The sequence below is a fragment of the Rasamsonia emersonii genome, assembly GCF_000968595.1.
Source record: "Rasamsonia emersonii CBS 393.64 chromosome Unknown ctg1118621759972, whole genome shotgun sequence".
Taxonomy (NCBI): Eukaryota; Fungi; Ascomycota; class Eurotiomycetes; order Eurotiales; family Trichocomaceae; genus Rasamsonia; species Rasamsonia emersonii.
The window spans coordinates 52,315-70,795 of NW_013563315.1; the positions used below are offsets into that span (position 1 = coordinate 52,315).

The 18,481-nt window shown below is 52.0% G+C and overlaps 4 protein-coding genes across 4 annotated transcripts; 2 read left to right on the plus strand and 2 right to left on the minus strand.

Annotated features, from left to right (window-relative positions):
* Positions 1–2,747: 2,747 nt before the first annotated feature.
* T310_1044 (2-alkenal reductase) lies at positions 2,748–8,820 on the plus strand (the record flags this gene model as incomplete). The annotated part of the gene is made up of 16 exons (XM_013476087.1): positions 2,748–2,966; positions 3,039–3,576; positions 3,611–3,855; positions 3,914–4,193; positions 4,250–4,483; positions 4,546–5,354; positions 5,419–5,581; positions 5,644–5,991; positions 6,044–6,167; positions 6,353–6,468; positions 6,511–7,156; positions 7,217–7,297; positions 7,357–7,731; positions 7,819–8,152; positions 8,441–8,552; positions 8,732–8,820. The coding sequence occupies 16 exons, from the start codon at positions 2,748–2,750 to the stop codon at positions 8,818–8,820; spliced, it is 4,713 nt and encodes a 1,570-aa protein (XP_013331541.1).
* A 286-nt stretch (positions 8,821–9,106) lies between these two features.
* T310_1045 (uncharacterized protein) lies at positions 9,107–9,889 on the minus strand (the record flags this gene model as incomplete). Its single annotated transcript, XM_013476088.1, has 2 exons — positions 9,107–9,615; positions 9,685–9,889. 2 exons carry the CDS (start codon positions 9,887–9,889, stop codon positions 9,107–9,109), a joined length of 714 nt encoding a protein of 237 aa, XP_013331542.1.
* A 1,704-nt stretch (positions 9,890–11,593) lies between these two features.
* On the minus strand, positions 11,594–13,846 carry T310_1046 (CCCH zinc finger protein; the record flags this gene model as incomplete). Its single annotated transcript, XM_013476089.1, has 2 exons — positions 11,594–11,806; positions 11,867–13,846. The coding sequence occupies 2 exons, from the start codon at positions 13,844–13,846 to the stop codon at positions 11,594–11,596; spliced, it is 2,193 nt and encodes a 730-aa protein (XP_013331543.1).
* Positions 13,847–14,322: 476 nt separating this feature from the next.
* T310_1047 (Cystathionine gamma-lyase) lies at positions 14,323–17,909 on the plus strand (the record flags this gene model as incomplete). The annotated part of the gene is made up of 11 exons (XM_013476090.1): positions 14,323–14,334; positions 14,580–14,676; positions 14,757–14,843; positions 14,914–14,968; positions 15,022–15,202; positions 15,815–15,877; positions 15,915–16,187; positions 16,312–16,575; positions 16,660–16,745; positions 16,799–17,246; positions 17,301–17,909. The coding sequence occupies 11 exons, from the start codon at positions 14,323–14,325 to the stop codon at positions 17,907–17,909; spliced, it is 2,175 nt and encodes a 724-aa protein (XP_013331544.1).
* Positions 17,910–18,481: the final 572 nt, after the last annotated feature.

Sequence of the window (18,481 nt, forward strand, 5' to 3'; positions counted from 1 at the left end):
GACAACCGAGTTCCCGTTCTCCTGTAGTACGAATGACGACAAGATGAAGAAGACGATGTTGTGATCGCTTTGGTAGGGAATTGGAAATTATTGAAAAGACCACCGCGCTATCAAGTTGCCTACACCAGGTCTATTATGCCTTCCATTGCCTTTTACGACAGTCAGACCCAATTCCTTTAATCATCATCAGATCGCCAGAAAACCATAGCTGGATGCTCGGAACAAAAAGCAGCCGCAGGTTCGGATAGAGAGCAAAGCTTCTCGGAAGCCTGGAGGCATGAACGCCACCATTCTCATACTACGCTTCCACACCTCGGTCGATATTGGCACAGAAAAAATTGCCGACCTCAGCCGGACGTCGCCTGAGACATTGCCGTAGACATGGGACAGCCGGCTACCACCAGCCAGGGGAGAAATGACCCGTCTTTGTTATTCTAGCCGGTACATCCGAAGAGAATCGGCTCCGAATGCCGCCGGGATCTCAAGTGTTTCAATGTCGTTCGCCCTTATTGTCCTGTCCATGATACAAAATTTGAAGCTAAGAGCAATTGACTTTCACGACCTCCAAGGATGCTGCAGGACCCCTTGTCAGGCGAGGGTTATGGGCGCCACCCGGCCCCACGAGATGGGAGTCAAGCAGCCTCTCCACACCATATTTTGCTTTTGCTTACCTCGTACCTCTTGCAAGCTGCCCGGCATAGCTTGATACCCAGATAGGTAGTCCGAATTTAGCCCCGTGGTTATTTTTGGTTCTCCCCCTGGTAAGCGAAAGAGACCATCTGCAGCTGATACAGATTGGGATACCCTTGAGCAGGAGCTAATTCCAGATAGCCCTACGGCGCAGATTGTGAGCTAAGAGACGGTCTGCTTCTCAATCTGCAGTCCGACCTTTTTGAGTGCCCTTCGTGTTCGTATACGTCGCTTAGGGTTTCCCCTTCTTCTGGGCTCGCGATTCAGGCGATTTCCCTTTTGCCATCTCCATGGAAGAATGGACACATATACTTGCAGGGGATAGCCACGCGCATTAAGCGGTCTAGGAACGATTGACACATGTCATCTTTTGAAAAGTCGATTGGTCCGCCGGCTGCATGCGTTGATTGGCCCCGTTCAATTCTTTTTTTTCCGTTTTAGAGAAAAATATTAGCTTTCATGCGACACAATAGTGGTCAGTTTGGTAATACTGTCCGCCTCATAGCGTCCGTCATAATGTTAGTTCCACGACTCATGAGGAAGGAGATCAAATACGGAGCAGAATCAGCCGGACAACGGGTTCCAGGTTCGTGTTGTGAAGCGCCAAAAACGTAAGAGGTGGAAGCGAATTCACGGCCGATTCCGAGCGTTCGTATCCCTAGTCTTGGCCAGCGGTGAGAAACAGCGAGCGATCCGGGGTACGTGTCATGTAGAAAGCCATTGGCTGCTGCGGGAACTATGGCATGATGAGATGGAGAATACAGGTCAGCACAAACAGAGGCATCGCATGGGCCATGAGACATACTCGATTGGTGGCAGAGATGGTCCCATTTACAGAGACAATGGCGTTAATGCTCCTCCGAGTCTCTCGAGGATCTAGATCTCATCATGATCTCCCCGGACTGACAGTTGGCCCCAACAGATGTCCGGTGGAGAAGACTGCCGATGGCATCAGCGCCTGAGGCGAGCACCTGTCATGATCCCGGTCGGGGGATAAAGAGGTGCAAACGCACACCAGGGCAGCAGGGCATCATTCCAGCAGGCCTCAGGCTCGGCGACGGCCCTTGTGGTGAAGAAATACCGCATTGGTGTCCCTACAGAGCAACCTCTGCCGTGTAACCATCCTCCGGAGCACCGGATGTCGAGCCAAACTTCCCGACAGCACATCTGCAGCCGTTCTAGAAGCCTGGACGGCGGCAGTCGCAGGGCTCGGTATTGGGACAGCAAGCATGCCAGGGGCCTGATAGGCGTTCGTGGAGAAGCTGCCAAAAGCAAGAAGTGTGCCTTATATTGCTTTTGCTGCGATGCTGCCTCGCTGTCACCGCTAAGCCCGTCCGAGGTTGGCCGTCGCCGCACGTCTCGCCCGAACTCGGACGAATCGACGACTAACCGAACCCAAGATCCGTCGAAGATTGGGCTGCAGAGATCTCATCGGACGATTGGGCCTGAAGCCATCCGGAGGCGCCGATCTTCCGCGGTGACAGGCCTGGCGGACCCATGCCGACTGCACCAGCCCTCGATGCTGGCCAGATCGATCTTTGGATGCGTCATGTCGACTGCTCATGGTGATTATCCTCCATCTACGTCGGATGATGTCCTGGATGACGCTCGCCAACGCGAGCACGGAAGACGCAGCGGGTCTGACTCGCTCTCCACGTCTTCACAAGCTCCCAGGGACCTCGTATCCAGCCTCCAGACACGAGGTGTAACCAGCAGCTCCACCCTCGGCTGGCAGCCAAAATTAGAACGGTTCCTGGTCTGCACCACCTGGCAGGATGGCGCCTGTATTTCGAGGCGTCGGGATTGAATCAATATCCGATGTCCAGCACAATCCTCGGCGAATTCAGCCGTGCAGAACCGCCAAGTTCCTCTCGCAAGTCCGCGAGCGCTGGGGACGGCACTAGGAGCATCCTGGATGGCAACACACGGAACGCCGCTTGGTGTTTGTGACGGGCAGGTGTAAAAGGCATGGATGGACCCGTTGCCGGCTGCCGTGTATACCACCCTCTCCTCGTGCTGTCGTCCTGTTGCGAAACCGATCCAGACGGGCAGACACAATGGAATCGTACAGCGCCTCTTGTGCAGAGACAGACAACACCTTTCGCCTGTACGCGCTCTCCTGTCGGGGTGGCTTTGATTTCACTCTCCTATTTGAAGAGACCATCCTCGCAGTCCTCCCGCTGGCCCTGCTGGTCCTCGTGGTCCCGTTTCGTGTTTTCTACCTTTTCAGGAGGCCCAGAAAGGTTGTACATAGCGTGTTGCTGCCTCTGAAAATTGTATGTGTGCTCTTTCCTTCACGGCTTCATGCCGGGGCTCGCTGCTGTACTTACGATTCCTTTTGCCGGTAGGCAACTTACGCTGGGCTGGGCGCCACCCAACTGGCCCTTCTGACGCTCTGGACTCTGCCCTCTTCAGAGAGAACAAGGGCTTCTATTCCGATACAAGCAGTGACGCTCGCGGCCACTCTGGTATTTAGCTTGCTTTCGTACTATGAGCACACCCGCGCCGTCCGTCCTTCCTTCTTGTTGGACGTCTACCTCTTCTTCACGCTTGTCTTCGATGTCGCCCGCTCCCGGACGTTGTGGTTGCGCCAAACAGATGACTACAACAAGACCATTGCCATTGTCTTCACAGTGGCCGTGGGGTTGAAGCTGGTGGCCCTGTTGCTGGAGTCGGTGGAGAAGCGATGGATCCTTCGTTCGGAGTACAAGGCTTATCCACCGGAAGCCACAGCGAGTATATTCACCAGGAGTTTCTTCTGGTGGTTAAACCCACTTCTTGCAAGAGGCTTCTCGAAGCTGCTCTCGGTGGACGACCTTTTTTTCCTCGACAAGCAGCTCCTGTCTGAACGAGTTCATTCAAGAATGGAGGCTGCATGGGCCAAAGGTATGCCGGTTCCACTGAAAACAACGCAACCCAGGTTCTGACCCATCATTAGTGACGCAGAAAGGGCCCAATTCCCTGTTCCTTGTCTCACTAAAAACGCTGAAGTGGCCCCTTTTAGCCGTCATTCCTCCACGAGCCTGTCTGATCGGGCTGAACTTCTGCCAACCTCTCCTGATGAACAGAGCAGTTATCCTTTCCGTGGATGATGTCACGCCCTGGACAACACATGTCGGTTATGGGTTGATCGGTGCCTATATCATTGTCTACGTGGGCTCGGCGGTACGTGCGAAGCGACGGACTTCCCTGGACAAGGCTGATCGATGCGATTTATTATTAGATCACAATGGGTCAATATCAGCATCTGACATACCGAGCTGTTACTATGGTTCGAGGAGGACTTGTTTCCATGCTCACCCGCAAGACAACGCACTTAAGTGCGCGTGATATTGATCCGGCGGCGTCACTGACCCTAATGAGCGCCGACATTGAGCAGATTGTTCAAGGCTGGCAGACTATGCATGAGATTTGGGCCAATTTGGCCGAAATCGCTGTAGGAATCGTCCTCCTCGAGGGACAGCTCGGTGTCTCTTGCGTCGTTCCAATCGGTGTGTCATTGGGTGAGTGGCGCATTTCTAGAGGGCAGGATATAGTTTCTTACCTGTCCGATCTGTAGTTTCGCTTGTTGGGTCGATCATCGTGTTAGGGTTTGTAGTCTCCCGCCAGTCGCTCTGGCTGGAAGCCATCGAAAGGCGCATCTCCTCAACGACCGCCATGCTTGGCTCGATGAAAGGTATCAAAATGACAGGCTTAAAAGACATACTGTTAAAGAGCCTGCACGGTCTTCGGATTGAGGAGTTGACTATCTCCAAAAGGTTCAGGCGCATCTTAATATGGAATATGGCTTTCGGTACGCAACAGAACTACTATTCCACGTTCGCTTTGTCAATTACCCTAACACATTTTCCCCAGGATATTTGACGCAGATCTTTGCTCCGATCATCACATTTGCCGCTTTTGTGGCCATTTCTCACAACAGAGGCGACAACGTCGCGCTCGACACGGCGCGAGTATACACCTCGCTGTCGATCTTTGCGCTATTGACAGAGCCACTAGCGTCCCTTGTCATGTCTCTGTCGGCGTTCATGGGGTCTGTCGGCTGCTTCAATCGTATCCAAACGTTTCTAGATAAAGATGTTCTTGTTGATAACAGGGCGATGTCTTCGTTAGGAGGGTCGGAGGAATCGCTTCTGAAAAACGAGACGAAAAGTGAGATGGGCCTGAATATGTCCGAAAAGTCCAGCATCATAACTAGCGATGCTGAAATCCTGAAGCAATCGACGCTGAAGAAGTCGAACGATCTACGGTCGAGTGATGCCATTACAGTCTACCAAGCCGATTTTGGATGGGATCGCGAGAAGACACCCCTTTTGAAATCCATCACCGTGACGGTACCGGAAAGTAGATTGACCATGATCGTCGGTCCTGTTGGCTGCGGCAAATCCACCCTGCTGAAGGCAATCCTGGGTGAAGTGCCCTGCATGGCAGGCTCGGTGCACCTGTCGTCCGATCGCGTCGCATTCTGCGATCAGACCCCATGGCACATGAATGAAACCATCCGAAATAGTATAGTCACCACTAGCGACTTCGATGAGCAATGGTACGCCACTGTCATCCATGCGTGTGCCCTGGAGGAAGATCTTCGTCAGCTTCCTCGCGGAGATCAGACAATGATCGGGAGCAAAGGTGTCGCACTCAGCACGGGACAGAGTCAACGAGTGGTGAGTAGTTTCCGGTTGATGAATCTGGGTTTCCAATTCAGCTAATGATAATTCTATAACCAAGGCATTGGCTAGGGCCGTGTACGCTAAAAAGGAGATTATCATTCTTGACGATCCATTCAGTGGACTCGACACGTCTACAGAGAATCATATATTCCATAGCCTGATCGGCAAATCCGGTATCTGGCGTCGTTTTAACTCGACAGTGCTTATCGCCTCCTCGTCTGGTAAGCTGGCCGTTTGTCAGTGTATTCTTCTCTTCCTCGCGCTAACACAATGTCCATCACAGCCAAACGCCTCCCTTACGCCGATCACATTGTCGTCCTAAACGCAGAAGGCAGGATCGCGGAACAAGGGAACTTTCACGTCCTCTCTGCGACTGGGGGCTATGTATCCAGCTTCAACCTGCCGCGCCCGGACTGGGATTATTGCGTGGAGGAGTCGACATTGAAAACGGTGCCCAAGCCCACTGCAGATCAGAATACGATCCAGACGAGTGAGGATTTCGAGGCAGAGGCCAACAGGCAGACTGGCGATTTTTCGATATACCGCTATTACCTGGGGTCCGTCGGATGGCTCCCTATTATGATTTTTGTGGTGTGCATCTCGTCTTTCATCTTTTGCATTTCGTTCCCAAGTGAGTACAATCCTGCCGGGCAGCGTATGCCGATGCTAACTGCTGCTGAAAGGCATCTGGTTGAAGTGGTGGGCTGCATCCAACGTGCAGTATCCATACGAGCAAACGAACTACTATCTAGGGATATATGTTATGCTAGGCGTGCTTGCACTGATCTCCCTGATCATCAGCTGCTGGTCAGTGTCGCAGCGTATAGCAAGTCTTGAAGACGCAGGCTGATTATGGCGATGCAGGCAATTGATCATAACCATGGTACCCAAGTCCGGAGAGAGGTTTCACTGGACACTGCTCAATACCGTGCTCAGGTACATGCTGACACAGAACTTTTTTAGTTCTTCCTGCAGTGCTAATTCTTTCACAGCGCTCCGACTACTTTCTTTTCCACCACCGATACTGGTGTGACACTCAACAGGTTTAGCCAGGATCTCCAACTGATCGATATGGATCTGCCGGTTGCCGCGCTTAACACCTTTGCAAGTGAGAAACCATCAACACATCATATACTCTATTTGGAGATAGAAACTAACGAATCGTTCTTGGCCACAGCTTTTGTCCTTTGCATTGCGCAAACGACCCTGATTGGCGTCGCGTCACCGTACACCGCTATCTCATTCCCATTCGTGATAATCGCGCTCTACTTTATTCAGAAATTCTATCTGCGCACTTCCCGCCAACTCCGGTTCATGGACCTCGAGGCCAAAGCGCCGCTATACTCCCAGTTTACGGAATGCCTCAGCGGTCTAGTGACGATCCGGGCATTTGGATGGCAAAAGGCCATGGAGGAGAAGAGTCGCAAACTGCTCGACCGTTCCCAGCGACCTTTCTACCTGCTCTTTGCCGTCCAGCGCTGGTTGACGCTCGTTCTGGACCTGGTGGTCGCTGCCATCGCGACCATCCTGATCATCCTCGTGGTCAAACTGCGCGGAACCATCAGTGCAGGCTACGTGGGCGTTGCCCTTCTGAATATCATCCAATTCAGCCAGAGCATCAAGATGCTCATCACATTTTGGACGAATCTTGAAACGCACATTGGGGCGATTGCGCGTGTCAAGGTGTTCAATGAGAGCGTTCAGTCTGAAGATCTGCCGTCTGAAAACAACCCTGTTCCGCCCTCGTGGCCGTCTCAGGGAGCAATCGAGTTCAAGTCTGTGTCTGCTGGATATAGGTATGTACATGTCTTAGCTGATGTTAAAAAGAATTTATCTCACGTTACTCTTCGAATCAGGGCTTCCGAACCTGTCGTGCAAGATATCACGCTGTCGATTCAGAGCGGTGAGAAGATTGGAATCTGTGGACGGACAGGAAGGTAAGCCATCGTCGTTAGTCCTCCTATCGTGAATTATTTTTTTGTTTACAGTTTTCTAGTGGCAAGAGCTCTTTAATCCTGACCATCTTCCGCATGATCGAGCTCTCCTCCGGATGCATCACCATCGACGGCGTGGATCTGTCGACGATCCCTCGCCAGGAGATCCGATCACGGATCACCGGAGTCGCGCAAGATCCGTTCCTGATCAAGGGCAGTGTACGGCTGAATGCGGACCCGGGCAGCTCTTGCACGGACGAGGCGATCCGCGACGCGCTGAAGAGCGTGCAGTTGCTGCCTGTCATCGAAGAGAAGGGCGGGTTGGACGTCGACATTGAAGAGCTGCATCTCTCGCACGGGCAGAAACAGCTCTTCTGCCTGGCACGCGCGATGCTCCGGCCGAGCACGATTCTCGTCCTGGACGAAGCTACCAGCAAGTATGCATAACCCTAGCCCTGCACTTATCCATCACATCGCCTTTTTTATATCCATCACCTTAAAAAACGATTCTGACCACTCCACAGCGTCGACAGCAAAACCGACGAGATCATGCAGCGCGTCATCCGGGAGAAATTCTCCAACCACACGATACTCGCCGTAGCGCACAAGCTGGACACGATCCTGGACTTCGACAAGGTCGCCATGCTGGAAGGCGGCCGACTGATCGAGTTCGACGACCCGTACACGCTGCTCTCGAGCGACTCGGCTTTCAACAGGCTGTACACGCATGCGGTTGCGGAGGAAGAGGAAGAAGAAGAGTCCGAAGAGGCGAGTCGGTTGTTGGATCGCGTGGAGATTGTGTCTGTGTCTGCTACGCCGGTGCTGGCGCCTGTTGGGGAGGGGGATGAGGATGAGAAGGTGGGCTAATAAAAAGAAAGAAAAGAAACGAGTTCGGATTCAGATTCGGTTTATTTCATTTATTTATTTGTTTAAGTATGACAATCAGAATGCCTCATCTCATTTCTTTCCTTCAATCTCAATTTACTCAAAAGCAAGACTTCTTCAAAAGCAAGTTTCAAAAGTTTCAAAAGTTTCGAAAAGAAGATCATCCAATCAAAGAACTTGAACCTCTCCATATTTATTTATTATTCTATCTATCTACTTATAATGTATCTTTTGTTGGATACATATATTTATTTACTGTAGTGTAGTGTATGTACAGTACTGTACGTGGATCAATTATTACTTGATCTCACTTATTATTACTCTTTTCCATTCCACCTACATGTATATATGTACATTCCTGTACGCTTCTACTGTACGTTTGCATACAAGTGTTATATATAAAGATATATAAAGATCCTTCCTTAATGGGTAACAAAACTGATTTACCTATTTACTCGTATACCTAACTAATATCCTATCCAGTAATATAATGGGTTAATTCCGTGTTTAGTCTTGCAGAAACTATTTACTGTACTGTACACTACAATATAGATATACAACAGGACAGTACAGTAAGTACTAACTACGACTTCTTGGTTAATACTGAAAAGATCATTATTCAAATTCACCCACTCATGTAATGTACGTACGTACTGTACGGTACTTGCTGTTCCTGGTACTGTACATTGTACTGTACATATTCGGAATTCCATATTTAAGCATACATACATGAATACATGTACCAAGACAAGACAAAGACAAAAATTTTTTTTTAAAAAAAAAGAGTAATATCAGTACTAACACAGCCATGTCATTCTGTTGGTCGCGCACATTGACTGGTTATACAAAAATGATACATTAATTAAGAATAAGAATGAAGAGAAGAAGAAGTGAAAAGGTAAAATATTGTAGACGGAGGCTTCTGGTTTACAGCATCGCCATCGCACCCATGACCAGACCCATCAGAGCACCGGGCACCTTCAGAGCAGCGGCGCCGCCAACGTTTGGCACACTCGTGGGCTTGCCGGTCGAGGTCGCGGTGGCAGTGGACGAAGCGCTCGAGGTGCTGCTGCTGCTGCTGCTGCTGGAAGTAGCCGAAGCAGAAGCCGACGAAGACGAGGCCGAGGCAGAAGCCGAGCTGGACTTGGTCGTCGAGGACGCGGCAGCAGAAGAAGACGATGAGGCAGGAGTGGTCGTCGTGATCAGAGTAGTCGACGACGCAGCGCTGCTACCAGTCGAAGAAGCAGAGGCCGACGTGCCGGTGGAAGTGGCCGAAGTAACGCTGGCAGTGCCCGAGGCGCCCGCGATGACGAAGCGCGGCAAGAAGTTCACGTCGCTGGGGTCAGAGTCATCGGTGATCCGGATGGTGAAGTCGGGCTGCGCAGCGAGATCGGCCGGGACATTCCAGGTGTAGGTGCCCGTGTTGTCAATGTGGCCTGTCCAGTGTCAAGCGTCAGTAACAGCCGCCGTGTTGCATGCTCTTCGCCACGACAGGAGGCACTCACTCGCGATGGTGATTCCCTGATCAGGGGTGGTCACAGATCCCCACTGCAGCTGCAGCGAGACAGTGCCCTTGGTGGTCGGGTCCCAGTGCAGAGTGGTGGGCTGGCCAGCGGTGAAGGTGTAGCCGCCATTGGGGATCTGGAACGGGTTGTCCGCCGCAGCGACGAGGGCCGCGAAGGCGCTGAGGGTGAGCACGACAGCACGCATGGTGGTTGATTAATTAGAAAAAAAAGGATTACTGAGAACAAAGGAGCCCCTGGATACGAGCAAAGAGAGTCAAGAAGCGAAAAAGGCAGATAACGATCGTAGGAAAAGAGTGGAAGCCGCGAAGGGAATACAATCGGGCGCTGGATCTCGACCTCAGCAGCAAGGCAACAACAGAGAGAAGACACGAGGGGTCAGAGAGAAATAGCCATTAAAAGGAGCCAGGGAGGCAAATTCCCAGCACAGGCAACGGGGCTAAGACATAGCTTCGTTGGTGTCGAATGCGATCGGCTCCAGCCTAGCCAGCCTGAAGAAAATGAGCGGCGAGTGGCCCAACCGTACTTGGGCGGACGGATAGGCTGATCATTGATGGATCATGGCCGTCGAAGTGCGGAGAGAGGGGCTCCAGGATCCACCAGCGAGGAGACTTAACAGGAACAAGCAAAGCGTGCTGGACGGCGTGCTGAAAGGAGCATCGCGTGTTCGCCTAGCGCGGTCTTGTGCCGGCATAGCCGGACGATTACGGAAGGCGATGCGATGATGGCGAAGACTGACGAAAACTCTAATTAATAGCGATAGCAATATTAGACGGAGAGTCAGAGCACCCGTGCTACCGTCGGACAGTCAGTTCATAAACCGGGAATTATTGATGGATTATCGACTGTTCCAAGATGAAGACAGAGGAGAAGATTAGGGAATTGGCCAATAGGAGTGAGCGCACACCGGAAGAAAGAACACCCGAAGGGAGAGCGAATGAGTTCATCGCGCCTGGCATCAGCTCCACGGTGATTGGCGGGATCCTGCCATACGATCCGTGGATCGCAGCCATTGGGCCAGGAACGCCCCACCGATAGTTAGTAATCAACGATTGGCGTCAGAAGCCTTGATTGCTCTCAGCCAACACAGTAAGCAGTATAGAAAATGAGATAATGAGGAGATGATGAGATCAAGTCAGGCACCTGACACGCAGTGCACGTCAGAGCCAGCTGTACTGTACGTACCTGCTACACGTCGATGCCTGTGGCCTTCCCGAGACAATTATCTGGACTGACCTCCACGTGATCCCATGATCCCGATCCCGTGATCAGCAACAAATCGAGTCAAACAGATGGGAATAAGACAACATCCATTTATCCACACAAACCTCACGGGAAGCAAGGAAAGGAGAGGACGTCAAGGAAACCATCTCGAAATGTCTCCAGTAATTAGTCTAGCTACTTAGTTTGTCTGTCTGCTTCTCACATGACAATTCACCGTCACTGCACTTCTTCTCCCCCGAGACAGTGAGTGACGTCAGTCTGTTTGTGTTTGTCCGAGACATGCATCCCACGGGCGTAACCTGGAGATGTTGTACAGTGTACGGATTATACTAAGGTACTACTACCCACATTGCACTGCACTGCATTGCATTTGCATCGTGGTGGTACAAGGACCGGAATTTAGCATGGTCTCGATCAGAATCATGATGCCCGCCAGGTTGTACAGCACAGAGTTTGGTCTATACTATTCCGTACATACATCGTTGTACACTGTCGCACCACATGATGGCGTGCCCGATAGATTCCTGACGGTGGTGGCCACCCTCGTAACCATCATTATTACTGTATCTCCAAAACTTTTCTAATAATGTAGTTAGAAAAATAATATTTCATTCCCACCCACATAGGGTGATACACGAGCAACCCTTCATGACTTGGCCGTCGGCGATTATGACGCCCCCGTCTCATCAGCCGCCTTAACTCCGGCAGCATCTTTCGTGTCGACCTCGTCGTGAACCGGCGGAATCGCTGGAGCTGGCTTGCTCGTCGCCTCGTCCGACGCCTTCTCGCTGCTCGGGTCATCCAGCAGGCCATGCTCCCCTAGCCAGGCAATGGCCTGCATCACCCGGCGATCCCGTTCTTCTGCTTCACGCTCCAGAAGCTGAAAAAAAAAACAGTATTAGTCAGGAATAATTAAAAAAAAAAGTAGTGTCTCTCTCACCAGTTGAAAAAGTCCCCTCTTTGCTGTCTGTCCCCGGCCCTTGGCCTCGCCCGGTCGCGCCTTGCCTGCACCACCCTCAGTCAGCTCGTGCGCGAACCGGCACCGGTCTCCGCGCGAGCAGCGTCCCTTCCGGGCAAAATGGCGGCATAGCCCCTTTTTCTTCTGACGGCTGTCTCGCGACGGCGCAGGAACCCGCTCGGGCCCTTCACGACGGGAGGAAATTTCTTCGGGAGCCGAGTCGTCGTCTTCGTCGTCTTCGTCTTCATCACTGTCATCGTCGCTGTCCGATGACGACAAGTCAGACCCGCTGGAAGACGTTTCGTCGCTCGTATCAGAAGCCCCTGGCGACGATGGCACAGATGGTTCGGCTCCAGCAGTCGCTGTCGCATGTGAATGAGTTAACCCATTTTGGTTGTTATCTGTCTCCTGATTTCCATCCGCCTGGACCCCGTCGGTACCGTTGACGGCCGGATGCGCCGCATCGCTGCCGGGAAGCGCTGTATCCGCCGCTTGAGAAGAATCGCCTCCGGGATTCTCAGAGGCGTCCGGCCCAGTCTCGTCTGACTTCGCGGCCAGGCTCTGTTGCAAGGCTTCAGCTTTAAGCCGAGCCCGCTCAGCATCCGCCTCCGCCTTGGCCACCCGTTTCTCTTCCTTGATGAGCTTCTTCCGGAGTTTCTCTGCCTTGAGCTTGGCCTTGACGGCGGCATCGATCGGGTCGGTACTCTCGTCCCGCTGTTCTTTGCGTTCGGATTTCGCCCGTTCCTTTTGGGCCCGGGCCTCTTTCTGCTGGCGTCGGGCTTCCTCCCTTTGCATCTCCTTCTGTTTCCTAGCCTCCTCCATAGCCTTCTTCTTCTCTTCGATGCGTGCCTTAGTGGGATATCGCTTCTTCCGCTCCTCGATCCAAGCGGCGATTTCTTCCGGAGTTTGTAACGTCGAGGTCCGCCCTTTGTAAGTAAACTGCAACGGTCCGGTACCACTACCGCTGCTGCTGGAAACAAACCGAGCCTCTTCATCCGCATCATCTTCCTCCTCACTCGACTCATGCTCTTCGGTCTTGGGGGTCAGGCCAAGCTGATTAAATCGGCGTTTCTTCTTCTTCGGTTGTTTCCGCGTTGCGTCGACGGGCGGAGGTGGCTTGGCAGGGAGCGGATTTCCAAAACTAGGCACCGGAGGTGGTGCTGGGGTCCGTGGAGCGGAAGTCGTTGGTTTTTCAAAGGCAGATGAATAGGCGCGTTTGTGTCCATGCTTCGTAAAATTATTTCCTCCGGGATGCGAGTTGGAATGAACATTCCCGTAGCCAGGATGAGATAAAGAATTGGGTGTAGAGCCGTTCGGAGCACCGGAATAGAATCCTCCAGCTCCGGAATTGTCGTAACCCCAGCGCATGGGCGGCGCTACAATCGGAGGGCCTGGAGGTGCATGAGACGCTGACGACGAAGAGGGCGGAGGCGGGGAGATGCCAGGCGCATATCCAGCCGCGGATTGAGGAGAGTATGACGGGACCTGAGGATGCGCAGACGATGCGCCGTAGCCCGCGTCGTAATTAGGATGAGGGGAGTATGGCGGTAAGGGCGGAGGCGGCTGAGAATACTGCTGGCCCGGCGGCGGATAGGCTGGCTGAGTCTGATGTGGTTGGAATTGCGAGGAGCTCTGGTAGGGCGACGCGCCCGTCACAGTCGACGGCGAGGAGAAGGTAGAAGCCGCGGGATATCCGCCATAGTTCACTGACGGGTTGGCACGGTATGAAGCCGCATGGTTGCTGTCGCTATTGCCAAAATGCCCTCCTCGACCACCACGGTTTCCGCCTCCCCGTCCCCGGCCCCTGTTGTGGTAGCCGCCAGAGGGGCGTCCGCCCCGCTGTCCATAGCTGGTATTGTTCTGTCCGTAAGACGCGGCGGAACTCTGGAATCCAGGCGCGTGATGCTGCTGCGGAGGTGGCGGCGGCGGAGGAGGAGGGAAGGAAAACCCACGAGATGCCATCGTGGGAGAGAAGGGCGCTGTCGTCTGATTCTAGGGTTCTTTCATGGCGACACACCTTCTGATGCTGTCAGAAGACTGACCGGCGTCGGCCGACCGAGTCTTTGTCTGCTGGAGCACGAGGCAGGCATCGTAAAGCGGTCGGAGATGTTGTTCCGTTCCGATGGCAGCTGAGAGGTCATGTCCAAAAATGGGAAAGCGCGTCGATCACGTGGGGCGATGTCTTTGCAGGCGTCTGCATGGCGCTGATTGGCTGTCGATATTTCATTGTTCGAATTTGCGTGGGATCAAGAGCCAGGTCTTTGCACTTCAGTGTCAGTCTGGTCGCGATGGATCTCTAGACCAGCCTCCTCTATTATCCTAGTCCTGTCGTCAGGATGGCAGTAGCATCCAGTCCCCCGTTTTGATCTTCCCGACATCCGTAGATCGGCCTAAAAACTACTCCGTACCTAGTTCTTTCGACATACCCAGCAGACACCATGTTTCTTCTAGTACGTTTTCTAAGTTATCTGCTCTTCTTCTGCTGGGAAAGTCATCCGTCTGACCTATTTCTCTTCTCCTGAAGGCTACGATCTCCGATCTGATTCAGATCTCGCCAGAGGATTTTTCCAAGTTCAGCTCGGTAGCGATCGAGGACAATATCAACGCGAAATATGCGAACAAAGTCAGCTTCTTCTTCTTCTGTCCAAGCTCGTCTTGTCTTTTGTCACTACTGACAAAAATCGCCGCTTGACAGGTCATCCAGAAAATTGGGCTATGTATTGGATTCTATGATTTGCTCGAGTCTTCAGATGGCCTGATCGGGCATGGTACCGGTCTCGTCAATGTTAATGGTAGGTTCTTACTGGCAGTTTCTGACAAGAGCTGCATCTCGCCTTCAAAAAAGAGGCTGCCTGCTAACTTCCGTTTTTAGTCAAATTTCGTCTTATAGTGTTCAGACCGTTCAAAGGAGAGATCATCCTTGGCAAAATCACCAGCTCCAGCGAGAATGGGATCAAAAGTACGTCTTTCCTGCCAGGAAGGCTCGACGTGGTTTACGAGTTTTGCTGACAGAGATAAAGTTGGGGTAGAGTTCTTCAATGACATCCTCGTGCCGCCTGATCTGCTCTTGGAAGGCTCCCGATTGTAAGTTTAATTGCCTCTAGTCTGTTTCCATTTCAGCCAATTGACGTTTGCAGTGACTATGCCGACCAGGTTTGGGTCTGGGAGAATGAAGAAGGAGCAACATTCTATTTCGATGTCGGTGAGATAGTGCGGCTCCGGGTGGAAATGGAGGAATGGCACGATCAGATCCCCAACGCCCCGGATCAGCAAGATGCGACGACCGTGTCGGAACGAAAGCCGCCGTACTCGATTGTGGTATGTATTTCCGTGTGTCCTTCTTTGTCATTGACTATGTATACTGACGGTTTGCTTCTGATACAGGGTTCCATGCAGATGGCAGGTCTGGGGCCTATATCTTGGTGGTGATCGCTATCCCATTCCTTTTGAAGTCGTTCTGGACGGGAGGTGTCACTCAGACAACTCTTACGCAAGGGTACTGAGATTTCTTGAAACAAAATGGCTGGTCCTCGATATCATTGATTATGTAGTTCCATTTAGCTTCTGCGTACCCCGATAGATAGATAGATCAGCTAGGCTTCAAGCCATATAGCAGAGAAATAATCCAGATGAAACACTGATTACGAATGAAGTGATGTATGGCTTGAATGTACTCTGACGTAGATGCTGCTAGAAACACGCTGATAGCGATAGCAAGGCCTGCAATCCCTTTCTGGGCGCGTGAAGGGGCGTCGGCTACCGACGGCGTGCGAAATGACGGGGCGGGCTCCACTCTGATCTGCTAATTCTTCTTAGTCTTGCGCGAAGTGGGATGGAATCAATTTGACGGCATCATGGGAATGGTCTGACTAGTCCATTTAGCTGCCACTAAATTAGTTGCGAGTAACTCAGTAACCTTCATTTGCCTAGGTGACCGTTACCTGTACCGTGTACGAGCTTCAGCGGTGTTTCGGTCGCAGCGTCATAGATAGTGTGTGTGTGGCATCTTGAAAATACACAATTTTTTCAGTTGGTAGCCGTTGGAACTCGGCAGGCAGCAGAACATGTCGATGATTACATGTCCTGCTCTGATGGCGTGCTAGCAAGGGATGGAAAACGATCTGATAAATCATCAGCCAAGGCTCCAGAACCTGGGTTCGCGGCGGAAGTCTGGCAGAGAATTCATGGCACGCGGAACGCCGAATCCAAGACCACGCCCGTGTTTGTTCATGGCAGGCCGGATCTTGCCTCTCTGGAGCTAAAAAAAGAAAGTCTTGGTAATAATAATAAGATGATTCTGTCTGTGCGTTTGATTTGAAATCCGCAGACAGGAAATGATGGATGGATCTAGATTATTATTATTAAGCTGAACCCTGTTTGAATCTTATCACTTTTCTTCTGCACTTCTTCCCTTCCAAAGGGACCAGATCATTGCTTTCTTCCTTGAAGAGATTCATTCAGAGACTCTACAACTCTGGGTTGTTCTCCTCTGTTCTGCAGCTTCGTCTTGCGGAAGCTTGTTCTGCCCCGCCAACGTCAGGATGACTCTTCCCTCCAGCAATCCCCAATTGCGACCTGCCGACTCGCTCGAGACGCCTCCTCGCCCTCCATCGCCAGAGCATCGGTTTGCGACTCGCGCGGTGCATTCTGGAGCGCATCATGATCCGACCACGGGAGCTGTCATTGCACCGGTAAGTTTGCCGGAACGTCTTTTTTGTGCCCCGCAATTTGCCTGGACGTTGACGCTTACGAGGAAAAACTGTTCCCTTCAATAGATATCCCTTTCGACGACATTCGCTCAGACAGGCGTAGGCAAACCCGTCGGAAATTACGAGTACACGCGGAGCGCGAATCCAAACCGGTATGTGGTTGTGCCTGCAAGCACACGTTGGCGCATTGCTGAGACTCTCCCAGAGATAACTTTGAAGAGGCCATCGCAGCACTGGAACATGCGAAATACGCCCTTGCCTTTTCGTCCGGCTCCGCAACTACTGCCATCATCCTGCAGTCCCTCGCGGCAGGATCGCATGTCGTCTCCGTATTAGATGTCTATGGCGGCACACACCGGTATTTCACCAAGGTTGCGGCCGCACACGGCGTGCACGTCACCTTCACGCCGGCCATTGAGATCAACGTCGAGGAGCTCATCCGCCCGAATGACACGAAGCTGATTTGGATCGAGAGTCCGTCAAACCCCACCTTGGGTCTGGTCGACATTCGCAAAGTGGCCACGATCGCGCACCGACATGGCATTCTGGTTGTGGTCGACAACACTTTCCTGAGCCCGTACATCCAGAACCCTCTCGATCACGGTGCGGATATTGTTGTCCACTCCGTCACCAAGTATATCAATGGGCATTCGGTAGGCCAGCCGCCACTGTTCTTGTGAAGTTACCTAATTGACCGTTCTACCTAGGATGTTTTGATGGGCGTTGCTGCCTTCAATTCCCCCGAACTCAAGGAGCGCCTCACGTTTTTACAGAACGCCATTGGCGCCGTTCCGTCTCCATTTGACTGCTGGCTCGCCCACCGGGGCTTGAAAACGCTGCATCTGCGTGTGCGGGAGGCCACGAAGAATGCGACTGCCATCGCGCGGGCGCTCGAGGCGTCCCCGCTGGTCAAGTCGGTGAACTACCCGGGCATTGAATCACATCCCAACCGCGCCATTGCACTGAAACAGCACCGAGACGGCATGGGCGGTGGAATGCTGAGTTTCCGCATCCAAGGCGGCAAGCAAGCGGCGGAGCGGTTCTGCCAGAACACGCGCATTTTCGTGCTGGCCGAGAGTCTGGGCGGGATCGAGAGTCTGTGCGAGGTGCCTTCCAGCATGACGCATGCCGGTATCCCCAAGGAGCAGAGGGAAGCGGCGGGGGTCTTTGACGACCTGGTTCGCCTGAGCTGCGGCATTGAAGATTTGGAGGATCTGAAAGCGGACGTGCTTCAAGCGCTGGAGAAAGCGGTAGCAGGAGCTTCTTCGACGAATGGGACTGGAGCCGCCCAGACTCCAGTGAATGGGAATTCGTGATGCACATAACTACATTTGTTCATCTATCTTCCATCTATCTTCTGAGTTTATTTCTTTTTGGAGGTAATGTCCTACACCGAAAAAGTCTTTCTGGGTTGGCTTTTTGCAAGCAAGCAAAAGATAAGAGAAAAGAATTGCTTTGTCAAACAGCATGGACATGGGCATGGAGTTGTATGGCATCTATGTATGCCAGAAACACATAATCGTTGCTCTCTTAGAGTTTGCTAGACAGCCGTTTCTACTACAGCATATATATAATAATATTCAAGACTTAATCAAGCAAGTTCAAGAAAATACAGTCCAATTCATTGTCATTATCGTCAATCAGTAGTTTTTTAATCTAAATCTGGCCATTGACGATATATGTATGTATCGATCTGCATAACGTAATTCCCAACCGAACCGGACACCCGACCGAACCGGACACCAACATCGAATTCTGACCGCGGTCGAAAACTTGAAGCTATACACAACAACCAAAACACGTGTATTTCATTGAGTTCTATATATTTAGACGTGTAGGACAACCAGTTCTAATATGTCCCTGAATATGGCAATTAGAACATGTTGGT